Consider the following 14697-nt stretch of genomic DNA (forward strand, 5'->3'; position numbering starts at 1 on the left):
CCTCTGAAGCCGATCTGCTGAGCGGACTCCACTGATGGAGGATTTACGAGCTCAGCGGTCAAAGGATGAAGGTATTTCAGGAGCTCATCGTCTCTCATGGCCATAAAGAGGAAGCTGAAAAGCCCCCGTCCAAGCACATATAAACCCCTGCAGAGTTTCACTTTTTTAGTCTGACTCCCTTCACTGTGTCCCTGTCCTTCAGTCAGTCTCTGCTGCAGCCTTCCTCCTCTTCCTCTTCTTCTTCTTCTTCATATTGTGAGGTGAGAAACTTATAACTCTTTAATTGTGCATTTCAGTGGTTAAAGATAAAGGAGGATGCTCAATTTGTTGCAGATCATTTCAACTTTTTGCACAGTTTGCTGCATGTTGTAGGAGATTGAATCTTATTTTATGCTTATTTAGACTTTGCTGATCTTCTCTAAAGTCCTACAAAGCTTAACTCTCACATACTCAAAGATTAATAGTGAGATTAACCCTTTAATGAAGCTTTCAGAGAGCTGAGAGAAGCTTTTATACTGGAGAAAAAGACATTAAATATATAAAACGTGAGGATTTTAATAGTATTTTTTGGACTTTTTTGAATAAATATGGGTAAAAAACTCTAATAAATCAAATGTTTCAGCTGCATTTAAATGTTTTAAAGGAGAATTCATCATTATTTAAGGTGTTTTACTGCTTTTAAATGTAAAAACAGTATATAAGGGTTCATTTTGACACGTTTCCAGTGTGTTAAAGTGTTTTTTATACCTTTAAAAAACAGGAACTTCTTTTAATGCTAAATGTTAATATTAAAGTTTTGCTTATTTAGACTTTGCTGATCTTCTTTAAAGTCCTAAAACAAAGCTTGAATCTCACATATACTGTTTATATTCAGACCTCAGGCAAAGATAAATAGTGAGATTAATCCTTTAATGAAGCTTTCAGAGAGTTTTTATACTTTTAAAAGACATTAAATATATAAAATGTGAGGATTTTAATAGTATTTTTTGGACTTTTTTGAATAAATATAGGTTAAAAACTCTACAAATGAAATGTTTCAGCTGCATTTAAATGTTTTAATGAGAAGTCGTCAAATTTAATGCAACAATTAAGACGTATTTAAGGTGTTTTTACTGCTTATTGACACGTTTCCATTGTGTTAAAGTCTTTTTTTATACCTTAAAAACAGGAAGTTCTTAAAGCTAAATGTTATAATTAAAGTTAACAAACTAAAACAATAAGTAGAGGAGTATTTCTGTAAGCACCTATTAAACTTAAAGCTTCTTCCTCTCCAGTGAAACATGTGATATCATGTGTTAGGAGCTCAGATATGCGTTAACCGACTCATTTGACTGCTGGTAGATCCGGTTTCGTGATGCGTGAAAAATAAACCCGAATATCAGATTACCACTGACAGCAGACATTCCTGCCGAGGCCGAAATCAGAAACCTGCAGGAAGTCTGTGATGCAACGACAGATGCTGCAAAAACTCCATCAGGCTGAACCGAGCTGGAAACTCGCTTCAGTTTAATGAATAAAAAGAGAGAAGTTGGTCACATGAAAGGTCTAAAAATGAAAATATAGGACATCTAGGAAGCTTTTTAACCCTCCTGTTGTCTTTAAGTCAGTTTAGATCCTGCAGAATAGTAAGTATTAACTATAAAATGAGGTTTAATTTGATTTAAATGAGGTTTAATTTGATTTAAAATGAGGTTTAATTACATTTAAATGAGGTTTAATTTGATTTAAATGAGGTTTAATTTCAGTTAAATGAGGTTTAATTTCATTTAAATGAGGTTTAATTTCATTTATATGAGGTTTAATTTCATTTAAATGAGGTTTAATTTCATTTAAATGAGGTTTAATTTCAGTTAAATGAGGTTTAATTTCAGTTAAATGAGGTTTAATTTCATTTAAATGAGGTTTAATTTCAGTTAAATTAGGTTTAATTTGATTTAAATGAGGTTTAATTACATTTAAATGAGGTTTAATTTGATTTAAATGAGGTTTAATTACAGTTAAATGAGGTTTAATTTGATTTAAATGAGGTTTAATTACAGTTAAATGAGGTTTAATTACATTTAAATGAGGTTTAATTACAGTTAAATGAGGTTTAATTACATTTAAATGAGGTTTAATTTGATTTAAATGAGGTTTAATTTTATTTAAATGAGGTTTAATTACAGTTAAATGAGGTTTAATTACAGTTAAATGAGGTTTAATTACATTTAAATGAGGTTTAATTACAGTTAAATGAGGTTTAATTTCAGTTAAAATGAGGTTTAATTTCAGTTAAATGAGGTTTAATTTCAGTTAAATGAGGTTTAATTTCATTTATATGACTATAATTCATCCATAATACGTGTAAAACATGTGATAATAAGCTGGTTTAAAAGGTTAAACACATAATCTGTTGTTATACTTTATGAATAGACAGTTTATTGAATAAAAAAGACAATAATTGGTCATATAAAATGTCTAAAAGTGAAAAAAATAGAACATCCAGAAAGCTTTTTAACCCTCGAGTCAGTTTTGATCCTGTAGAATAATAAGTTAACTAATAATGAGGTTTAATTTGATTTAAATGAGGTTTAATTTAATTTAAATGAGGTTTAATTATATTTAAATGAGGTTTAAATTATATTTAAATGAGGTTTATTGACGATAATTCCCTAAACATACGTGTAAAACATGATAATAAGTTGGTTTATAAGGTCTAAAACAGAATTTAGTGATAATTTAAACATTAAACTTTATAATAAACAAACTATTGGGATCATTTTTAATAGTTTGATACACAAAATGTCTAAAAGTGAAAAACAATCAATCAATAAAACTTTATTTATATAGCAGCTTTAATACAGACCAGTGTAGTTCATATATAGTTCAATAAGGTAATAGTATTATATATTAAATATATACTTTAATCCAAGAAATGTGTGATAATCAAAGAATGAAACAACAAAAAATGAGTAAATAAAATAAGAGAGAATAGGAAAAAAGGTTTATTAAAAGTCAGATTAAAATAAATGTGGTTAAAATAGATTAAAAAAGACAAAAGAAGTAAAATAGAAGATAAAGTTTAATAAAAAGCTGGACTTAAACTAGATTAAGAAATACTAAATAAATAGACACATAAAATTGATAAGGAGATAAAACTATAGAAAAAATAACGATAAATAAATAAATAAATAAAATAAAAGACAATATAATAATAAACAATAGAATAAAATTAAAGGCTATAAACTATTACATTTCCAATCATGTAGGTTTTGAGTCATAAAAGCCTTTTATAATATAATAATATAATGTTTATTAATTAAAATCTGATGTTTGGTTTTAAATGTCTGAATGTTGCTGAAACTTTATATTTAATGTTAAAGCCTATAAACAGCTGAGCATCATAAATGTCAGTGTTGACCTTTGACCCTTTGAGCCAGCTGATAACAGGAATCCTTAAAATCCTGAAGCTGCTATTTTTAAAAAACACAGACGTTGGACCGTAAGTGAGGCCTTAGTGTGGCCTGTTGAAGGGCCTCGGACCACAGATTGAGAAACACTGAGATTAAAACAACAAAAAAAACACCAAATTTTTATTTTATAATACTTTATTAGTTTGTTTTCAGATCTCTCTTTAAGGAAATATTGTTTAAATTACACAGATGATGTTAAGAATATAATTAATAATAGTTTATAATAAATCAATAATCTAATAATCAATAATATAAACTTTAAAGCTTAACATTAATATTAATATATTAAATATTTAAATTATATTAAAATATAATATAGTATAATAATAATAATAATAATAATAATGATAATAATAATAATAATGATAATAAACAATAATAATAATGATAATAATAATAATAATAATACTAATAACAATAACAATAATAATAATGATAATAATAATAATAATAATAATAATGATAATAATAATAATAATAATGATAATAATGATAATAATAATAATAATAATAACGATAATAATAATAATAATAACAATAATAATAATAACAATAATAATAATAACAATAACAATAATAATAATAATAATAATAATAATAATAATAATAATAATATGACGTTAATTTATTTCCACACAGAGCTGTAATTTTTTTTTTTTTTTTTTTTACATTATTATCTTTAATTCAAACCAATAAATATCTTGGATTTTTAATAATTATATGAAGCGCTGCGTCAGGTTAAATACTAAATAATTAAAATCATAATTATATTTAAAAACTGAAAATAACGAGCAAATAATATCAAACTTCCTTATTTTTGCTATCAGAATAAATGATCCAGTTAATCAGTTAATCAGTTAATCAGTTAATCAGTTAATCAGCTGATCAGTTAATCAGCTGTTTATTATTATTATTGTTCAGTATTAAAGCAGTCATGTGATTTATGGAGCTATGAACAGGTGCAGCGTTAAGGGTCAAAGGTCAAAGGTCAGATCCTGACGTCAGCTGATCCACAGCAGAACTTCCTCAGTACAAAAACTGTTTGTTAATGTTTAATTATTATTATTATTATTGTTAATATATTAAATATTTCAACAGATTAATATCGATAAGTTCTGAAAGTCGTCTGTGAATAATCAGATTTATTGGATCAAATGATTTATTTAATATATAATACTTATATTATATTAATACAATATCACCTTATTATTTAATAAACCTTTTCTCTTATTTAACTTATTTATTTAATTATTTTTTATCTATTTAATTATTTATTTCCACTTATTTTATTTCCACTTATTTTATTTACATTTTTTAAGCATTTTTATCATTTTTATTTTTTCTCTTGCATGAATTAGTCTCCAGTTTTATCTTTAAATAGTTTAAATTAATATTATTATTGTTGTTATTTTGATTGATTGATTGATTGATTGATTGATTGATTGATTACTATTTTATTTAATCAACGTTGCTGTGCAGCTAATTAAACTGAGACAGTAAACGCTGATGTTTGACTCTTTATATTAAATATAATGTTATGTGATATTTATTTGTATTAACTCTTTTCTCTTTTCTCTGATCGTTAACAGTCTTAAACTAAAAGAAGTCAACATGTCTGAGTAAGTAAAAGTTTATTATTATTATTATTATTATTGTGTTGCTATGGAAACCATCACAATCTGTATCTCTAAACATTTTATTTATTTATATTCATGATGTTTTAAATAAACTGTTTTTATCCTTAAAGAGGAAAGAAGATGACATCGAGCCGCAGGCATCATCTCAAGGTAACAACTCACTGGTTTATCCTTCCTTCCTTCCTTCCTTCCTTCCTTCCTTCCTTCCTTCCTTCCTTCCATCTTTACTTCCTTCCTTCCTTCCTTCCTTCCTTACTTCCTTCCTTCCTTCCTTCCTTCCTTCCTTCCTTCTTTCCTACCTTCCACTTTTCCTTCCTTCCTTCCTTCCTTCCTTCCTTCCTTCCATCCTTCCTTCTTTCTTTTCCTTCCTTCCTTCCTGTCTTCTTTTCTTTCCTTCCTTCCTTCGTTCTTTCTTTTCCTTCCTTCCTTCCTTTCTTCTTTTCCTTCCTTCCTTCATTCCTTCCTTCCTTCCTTCCTTCTTTCCTACCTTCCACTTTTCCTTCCTTCCTTCCTTCCTTCCTTCCTTCCTTCCTTCCTTCCTTCCTTCCTTCCTTCCTTCCTTCCATCCTTCCTTCTTTCTTTTCCTTCCTTCCTTCCTTCCTTCCTGTCTTCTTTTCGTTCCTTCCTTCCTTCGTTCCTTCGTTCCTTCCTTCCTTCCTTCCTTCCTTCCTTCCTTCCTTCCTTCCTTCCTTCTTTCCTACCTTCCACTTTTCCTTCCTTCCTTCCTTCCTTCCTTCCTTCCTTCCATCCTTCCTTCTTTCTTTTCCTTCCTTCCTTCCTGTCTTCTTTTCTTTCCTTCCTTCCTTCGTTCTTTCTTTTCCTTCCTTCCTTCCTTTCTTCTTTTCCTTCCTTCCTTCATTCCTTCCTTCCTTTCTTCCTTCTTTCCTACCTTCCACTTTTCCTTCCTTCTTCCTTCCTTCCTTCCTTCCTTCCTTCCTTCCTTCCATCCTTCTTTCTTTCTTTTCCTTCCTTCCTTCCTTCCTTCCTTCCTGTCTTCTTTTCGTTCCTTCCTTCCTTCGTTCCTTCCTTCCTTCCTTCCTTCCTTCCTTCCTTCCTTCCTTCCTTCTTTCATTTCATTAGTGTAACAGTGTGTGTGTGTTGCTCCTGTGTTATGTGTGTAACAGTGTGTGTAACAGTGTGTGTGTGTAGTATGTGTGTAACAGTGTGTGTAACAGTGTGTGTGTAGTATGTGTGTAACAGTGTGTGTAACAGTGTGTGTGTAGTATGTGTGTAACAGTGTGTGTAACAGTGTGTGTGTAACAGTGTGTGTGTAACAGTGTGTGTAACAGTGTGTGTAGTATGTGTGTAACAGTGTGTGTAACAGTGTGTGTGTGTAGTATGTGTGTAACAGTGTGTGTAACAGTGTGTGTGTGTAGTATGTGTGTAACAGTGTGTGTGTGTGTGTGTGTGTGTGTGTGTAGTATGTGTGTAACAGTGTGTGTAACAGTGTGTGTGTAACAGTGTGTGTGTGTAGTATGTGTGTAACAGTGTGTGTGTGTAACAGTGTGTAACTGTGTGTGTGTGTGTTGCTCCTGTTGTATGTGTGTAACAGTGTGTGTAACAGTGTGTGTTGCTCCTGTTGTATTAGTGTAACAGTTTGTGTAGTATGTGTGTAACAGTGTGTGTGTAACAGTGTGTAGTGTGTGTAACAGTGTGTGTGTGTGTTGCTCCTGCAGTATGTGTGTAGTGTGTTTGTAACAGTGTGTAGTGTGTGTGTAACAGTGTGTTTGTTGCTCCTGCAGTATGTGTGTAGTGTGTGTGTAACAGTGTGTAGTATGTGTGTAACAGTGTGTGTGTGTGTTGCTCCTGCAGTGTGTGTGTAGTATGTGTGTAACAGTGTGTGTGTGTGTAGTATGTGTGTAACAGTGTGTGTGTGTGTGTGTGTAGTGTGTGTGTAACAGTGTGTGTGTGTTGCTCCTGCAGAGCCTGATGCTGCAGATCGCTGCCAGCTGGATCGAGCAGGAAACCGCCGACCTCGCAGCCGCGAAGGAAACCTACCTGGCCGAGCTTTGCCCCACCCCCGACCTGAGCGGAGACCACGCAGCTCTCGTGGTAAAATACACACACATGAAACGTCACTAAGATTTAAAGCAATGGGTGTCAAACATAAGGCACGAGGGCCACAACGGGCCGCCAAAGGGTCCGATCCGGCCCTCTGGATAACTGTACAAAGTCTGAAGATTACAGAAAAATAAGTCACATTTTTACTTCTTGTCTTCTTTTTCTTCCTTCCTTCCTTACTTCCTTCCTTCCTTCCACCCTTCAACCCTTCCTTCCTTCCTTCCTTCCTTCCTTCCTTCCTTCCACCCTTCCTTCCTTCCTTCCTTCCTTCCTTCCTTCCTTCCTTCCTTCCTTCCTTCCTTCCACCCTTCCACCCTTCCTACCTTCCTTCATTCCTTCCTTCCTTCTTGCCTTCCTTTCTTCCTTCCTTCCTTCCACCCTTCCACCCTTCCTTCCTTCCTTCCTCACTTCCCTCCTTCCACACGTCCTTCCACCATTCCTTCCTGTCTTCTTTTGCTTCCTTCCTTCCTTCCTTCCTTCCTTCAACCCTTCCTTTCTTCCTTCCTTCCTTCCTATTTAATCCATATTCAATTATTATATGTTATATTTTAATTTCTTACGTCAACTAGAACCTGATATTGTGCAAAAAAAAATCTGAGCAAATCATTACAGCAAGATAAACACACTTTAATGTTCATTTTAACTCCTGGTTGTTGGTTTAAGACAGAAAAACAGAGGAACTGATTATGTAAACTTTCTTTTTTACAGGAAATCTGCAAAAAGATTTCCCATGCTCTGGACAAGATCGATGAGGACAGATACGACGCTGAGGCCAAAGTGGGAAAGACAGACAAAGAGGTAGAAACATCTCTCAGTTATAGACGCTGTAGTTTAATAAGTATGTGATGTTTGGGAAACCTACAGAGCCGAGGTTTGATTCTGACATGGCTCCGTTCAAGCGAAGCTCTGGGTTTTTTTGTTGCTGTCGCTGTCGCATTTATATGACATCACACAATACATGCTCGATGCCACAGCAACCTGTCAGATTGGTCATCAATGTAGCCCAATCTGGACCAGGCGGGGAAGTCAGGTCCTCTGAAATGAGGCCAACGAGGAAGTAACTTAAAACTGCATTCTATCAAAAGGCCACCAGGGGGCGACCGTTTTGGTGTCAAAAGGACTTCTGTCTCTATACAAGTCAATGGAGAATTCACCAACTTCTAACTTGATTTCTAACCTCAGTAAACGTTTTCAAAATGTGTTTATGGTCTCAATCGCTAGTTTAAAGCCTTCTTCAATGCAGTATGATGTTCATTTGGGACATTTTGGCCTCCCTGATTTTATATGTGACGATAAAGCAGGGTATGCATTAGGGCGTGGCTACGTGGTGATTGACAGGTTGATTGGTTCACAGGTTCAGGAGGGCGCCTCATGCTCCTCCTGATGTCCATATAAGTAGAATCCCTGTTTTTATTTTTCCCAGCATGCATCTGAAATTTTCAAGATGGCGATGCTCAGATCCGATACTATTGGCTTCCGAGCAGCAGTCCACAAACAAATGGGTGACGTCACGGATGTTACGTCCATTTCTTATATACAGTCTACTGTTTGGACACTTGCTAAAAACAGTGTTCGGATTTGAGAAGGAATCAGATTTGCGAGGTGAAGCTGAGGGTAGAGGAGCCGGCCGGAGTGAAAGAAATCATCATGAATTATCTGTAAACTAAACTCAGTGATGATGTTTCTCTCTGTGTGTGTTTGACCAGATTGAGGATCTGAAGATGAAGGTAGTAGAGTTTGCCGGAGTGAAGAAGCCGGCTCTGAAGAAGGTGCGTATGTCTGCTGATACCATGCTGCAGGCTCTGCTGGGATCCAAACACAAGGTCACCATGGATCTGAGGTCCAACCTGAAGCAGGTCAAGAAGGAGGTCAAAGAGGAGGTGAGTCACAGCCACATGCTCATGCTTTAATGTTACGTATTCAGCTCAGTGACTAATAAAGGTTGGCAAGATGAGCGATTCAAATATATGTTAAAAACTAGTTTTAAAAGCAGCATCAGGTTTGTTAAAATGTACAAAGTGAGAAAGAAAGAAAGAAAGAAAGAAAGAACGAAAGAAAGAAAGAACGAAAGAAAGAAAGAAAGAAAGAAAGACAGACAGACAGACAGAGAAAGGAAAGAAAGAAAGAAAGAAAGACAGACAGAAAGACAGACAGACAGACAGAGAAAGGAAAGAAAGAAAGAAAGAAAGACAGACAGACAGACAGACAGACAGACAGACAGACAGAGAAAGGAAAGAAAGAAAGAAAGGAAGGAAGACATGAAAGAAAGAAAAAAAAGACAGAAAAGAGAAAGAGGAGAAAGAAAGAGCAATAAGTAGGAGGAAAGGAAGGAAGAAAAGAGAATGAAGAAGGAAGGAAGTAAGGAAAGGAGGGAGGTAGGGAGGAAGAAAGATGGAAAGGAGAGAGGGAGGAAAGAAGGAGGAAGGAGGGCAGGAAAGGAAAGAAGGAAGGGAGGAAGGAAAGGACGGAGGAAAGAAGGAAGGAAAGAAGGAGGGAAGGAGGGAGGGAGAAAGGAAAAGAGGAAGGGAGGAAGGAAGGAAAGAAGGACAAAGGAAAGAAGTACAAAGTTTTTATGGTTACACCACTTAGACATTTTTGCCATAATCCTCTAATATATTCTCTCAAAATGGATTAAAAGCAGAAATTTGATGCTGGATCCACAAAAAAAGAATGTGTGCAAGTTATTCATACGTTTATTTTCACATTTTAAACCTTTAAATTTAAACTGAACCACATGGACCCTGATGCACTGTAGCTCTACATCATCACTGTTAAAACCTGATGTAAAAGATCAGATGTAATACACAGATCAACCACTAGGGGGCTTTTTATTTCACCGCTGTCAGTGAGACACAATTTTAAGGCCTGGATTCACATTTTAACCCTTTTTAAATTTAAATAAACCACATGAACACCAAATCAGCTGATGTTGGTCACGTGACCTGAGTCCTCTTCTCTCTGCAGGCGGCCGACGCAGGCGACTGGCGTAAGAACATCGAGGACAAAGCCGACAGGAAGAAGATGTTCGAGACTTCCTAAAGACTTTCAAATAATTAAACTCTCGGGTTTCACAGCTTCCTCTTCTCCTCTTCTTCTTCTTCACTGTCACATCTCACCTTTTTTCATGCAACTGGAAAAAACGTGTTAAACTCATTAAATTTATTTTTTGGAATAATGAAAAACGATCTCACGCTGCAGTTTGTTTCCAGATGTTTGGAAGTTGAGATCTCTGCTTTTATAATTAGACAATTGCTGTTAACCCTCCTGTCGTCCTCCCGGGTCTAATTGACCCCGTCTGTTTTGACTGTCCCTTCCTTCCTTCTGTCTGTCCTCCCTCCCTCCCTCCTTCTTTCCTTCCCTCTTTCCTTTCTTTCTTCCTTCCTTTCCTTCCTCCTTTCCTTCTTTCCTTCCTCCATCCCCCTTTCTTCCTTCCTTCTGTCCTTCCTTCCTCCCTCCTTCCTTCTTCCATCCTTCCTTTCCTTCCTCCCTTCCTTCTTTCCTCCATCCCTTCGTTCTTTCCTCTGTCCTTCTTTCCTTCCTTCCTCCCTTCTTCTTTTCCTTTCTCCCTCCCACCTTCCTTCTTTCCTCCCTCCCTGCTACCTTCCACCCTCTTTCCTCCGTCCTTCCTTCTTTCTTTTCCTCCCTCCCTCACTTCCTTCCCTTCTTCCTTCCCTCCTTCCTTCCTCCCTCCTTTCCTTCCCTCCTTCCTTCCTCCCTCCTTCCCTCCTTTCCTTCCATCTTCCTCCCTTCCTTCCTCCCTTCGTTCCTTGACTCGAGGACAACAGGAGGGTTAAACTGAAACTGAGATTTTTTACATTTAGTAAAAAGATAAATTAGAAAGCAGAAACAGCTGTTTGAAGAGTCAGAAATCACTTTACCTTCAATTTAAATGTAAAATTACAGACTCCCTCTTCACATTAGTCAAATAAAGTAGATATTGTTCAGTGTTATAGTCTCTTTAGTGCTAAAGTCAGTATGAAAAGGAGGAATAATAATTACAGAAAGAAGTGAATCAGTCCCTTTAATGTAGATTTATCTTCATATAATCCACCAGATGTCAGCAGAGAGCCTATTTTTTTTATTTCCTTCCTTTACATCATTTCTCTTTTAGCCTTTTAGTCTTTTATAAATTTGGCGTCTTGCTGAATATTTCCATTCTTGGGTTTAACATCTCCATCATGAAGCTCCACGAATGGTGAGTTAAAGTCATTTTCTTCTTCTCTCTTTTAAAGTAAGCATTGCATGAAGTGTTGCCTGCCATTTACGCTGTCGATGTTCCCTTTAATTTACTTACAAACCATCATATTTTTATTCTTCTTAATCTTTAATTTGTCAATCTAATCTATAATATTCTTTAATTACTCTAACCTGTTATAATAGTTTCTTCTACTTTTTGTGGCACCAAAGTCCGAAACTTAATTTTATATCTACATATAAGTCAGTTTTATTCATATAACCCAATATTACAAATCACAAATGTGCCTCAGTGGGCTTTACAATCTATACAGCAATACAACACCTGTTCTAGAAAAACTAAAAAATCCTTTAACCCTTTGTAGTTCACACCAAGAAAGTGCTTTTTAAATAATAATTTCTTTGCTTTTCTTTCCTCTTTGTTGCCATGACAACATAAAACATGGATTTATTTCCTCATTGAGCCTAAATGTGATGTTTTACAGCCTCTACAGACTCATTCACACCTCATTTGTTCTAAACTTTTCATTAAAAACATGTTAGAGACTCATTCTGTTCATGTACAAGATGAAAAAATGAAAGTCAACTTCAAAAATGTCTCCAGCAGGATCTCTGATGTCAGCAGTGATTTGGGTTATTCTTGGTTTCTACACTAAAGCACAACCTGTAACTATAGCAACCATAGAACAACCTGTATCTATAGCAACCATAGCACAACCTGTATCTATAGCAACCATAGCACAACCTGTATCTATAGCAACCATAGAACAACCTGTATCTATAGCAACCATAGAACAACCTGTATCTATAGCAACCATAGAACAACCTGTATCTATAGCAACCATAGAACAACCTTTATCTATAGCAACCATAACACAACCTGTATCTATAGCAACCATAGAACAACCTGTATCTATAGCAACCATAGAACAACCTGTATCTATAGCAACCATAGAACAACCTGTATCTATAGCAACCATAGAACAACCTGTATCTATAACAACCATAGAACAACCTGTATCTATAGCAACCATAACACAACTTGTATCTATAGCAACCATAGAACAACCTGTATCTATAGCAACCATAGAACAACCTGTATCTATAGCAACCATAACACAACTTGTATCTATAGCAACCATAGAATAACCTGTATCTATAGCAACCATAGAACAACCTGTATCTATAGCAACTATAACACAACCTGTATCTATAGCAACCATAACACAACCTGTATCTATAGCAACCATAACACAACCTGTATCTATACAAACCATAGAACAACCTGTATCTATAGCAACCATAGAACAATCTGTATCTATAGCAACCATAGAATAACCTGTATATATAGCAACCATAGAACAACCTGTATCTATAGCAACCATAACACAACCTGTATCTATAGAAACCATAGAACAACCTGTATCTATAGCAACCATAGAACAACCTGTATCTATAGCAACCATAACACATCTTGTATCTATAGCAACCATAGAACAACCTGTATCTATAGCAACCATAACAAAACCTGTATCTATAGCAACCATAACACAACCTGATGGTCTGTCTGTGCATTACATTCCTCATACAAGTGGTAAAGATTGACCTAAAAGTTAAATGGGTTCAATAGATTTTAGTTTTCTACCAAACATTGAGCAGACCTATGAAGGGTTAAACAGGTCAAACTAAAAAAGGAAGAAACCTCAGAAAGTGTGACAGAAGTTACCTCAAATTAAAATCTCCATTTATAGAATTAAAATGTACAGATGCTTTTCATTTATAAGTGTATATACACAATATTTAAATAGCTCATGTATCATATTTAAAGAGACAAATTATATTTTTATTAAATCATGATTTATCATTTATTATCAAATCCAAAATAAATCCATTTTTCTGTTCATGTTTAATGTTACTGATGAATGTTTATATGTAATGTAATTAATTTAACGGATTTAATCTGTCTAATTTCTCTAATTGATGGCTTCAAGCTTCATTAAATCATCATGTTTTACGCTTTTATGAAGTCAAAGTTTAAAAAATGCACTTGTTAAACTAAAATCAATCCAGTTTAATCTGTTTAATCTGTTTAATCTGTTTAATCTGTTTAATTCAGAGCATTTATTAACTTTAAACTAACATTAACCTGGTTTCTTTATTCAGACGTTGCTCTAATGAAGAATAACTTTTGTATATGTCAATATTAACAGAGTTTCATACATGTTTTAATTTACATGTCATGTTCATGTTTAATGTTACTGATGTATGTTTATATATTATATATGATTTATAATCAAAAAAACTTTAGATTCAGAACATTTAATAACTTTAAACTTGTTTCTTTATTCAGACGTTGCTGTAATAAATAATAACTTTTTTATCAGTTAATTAACATTTTTATGTTGCTTACGTCAATATAATATAGTTTATAAATAGTTTATAGTCTAAACTCAGATCTAGTTTTATAAATTCAGGTCAAGTATATTTTAAATGATTTGTTTGATCTGTTTAATCTTAGATTTTAGATTCACAACATTTATTAACTTTAAATTTGCTCTAATGAAGAATAACAGTTGGTCAGCTGTTTTATTTTTATGTCGCTTACGTCAATGTTTGCCTTAAATTAACGAATTCATTAATTAGATTCAAGAGGATTGAATAACTGGTTTCTTTATTCAGACTTTACTCTAATGTAAAAAATTACTTTTTATCAGTTAATTAACATTTTTATGTTGCTTACATCAATATAATATAGTTTATTTTAAAGCTGAGTCTAAACTCAGATTTAGTTTTATGAATTCAGGTCAAGTTTATTTTAAATGATTTGTTTAATCTGTTTAATCTCAGACTTTAGAATCATTTTATATTTAATAACTTTAACCTGACTTCTTCATTCAGATTTTACTCTAATGAAGAATAACTATTGCTCAGCTGTTTAACATTTTTATGTGTTTGCATTAAATGAATGAGAGTTTTTATTGTCCTCAGATGTAGTTTGATGACTCCAGGTCTCATTGATGTTAAATGATTAAAATGATTAGTTGCAGGTGTGACTTTAACAGCTTCTCAGGCCGTTCTCACTGCCGTCCCGTTAATCTGCAGCTATAAAACCAAACCGACTCTTCTCTCAGCTGATCGTGTCTCTCCTCTGCTGCGTGTCTCTCCTCTGCTGCGTCCGGCTTGTTGCGCAACAATTACCTCGCTCTTCATCCCTGTCTCTCTCTCTCTCTCTCCCTCTCTCTCTCCCTCTATCTCTCTCTCTCCCTCCCTCTCTCTCTCTCTCTCTCTCTCTCTCTCTCTCTCTCTCTCGCTCTCTCTCTCTCTCTCCTCCTCTGTGCCAGGCAACCCGATAG

The 14697-nt window shown here is 34.3% G+C and overlaps 1 protein-coding gene across 1 annotated transcript; it reads left to right on the forward strand.

Annotated features, from left to right (window-relative positions):
* Positions 1 to 7018: 7018 nt before the first annotated feature.
* Positions 7019 to 10373, forward strand: LOC133981842 (troponin I, fast skeletal muscle-like). The gene is made up of 4 exons (XM_062420700.1): positions 7019 to 7141; positions 7859 to 7948; positions 8857 to 9030; positions 10115 to 10373. Exons 1-4 carry the CDS (start codon positions 7019 to 7021, stop codon positions 10187 to 10189), a joined length of 462 nt encoding a protein of 153 aa, XP_062276684.1. The 3' UTR covers positions 10190 to 10373.
* The last annotated feature ends 4324 nt before the right edge of the window (positions 10374 to 14697 follow it).

This window comes from Scomber scombrus, chromosome 6 (genome assembly GCF_963691925.1).
Source record: "Scomber scombrus chromosome 6, fScoSco1.1, whole genome shotgun sequence".
NCBI lineage: Eukaryota > Metazoa > Chordata > Actinopteri > Scombriformes > Scombridae > Scomber > Scomber scombrus.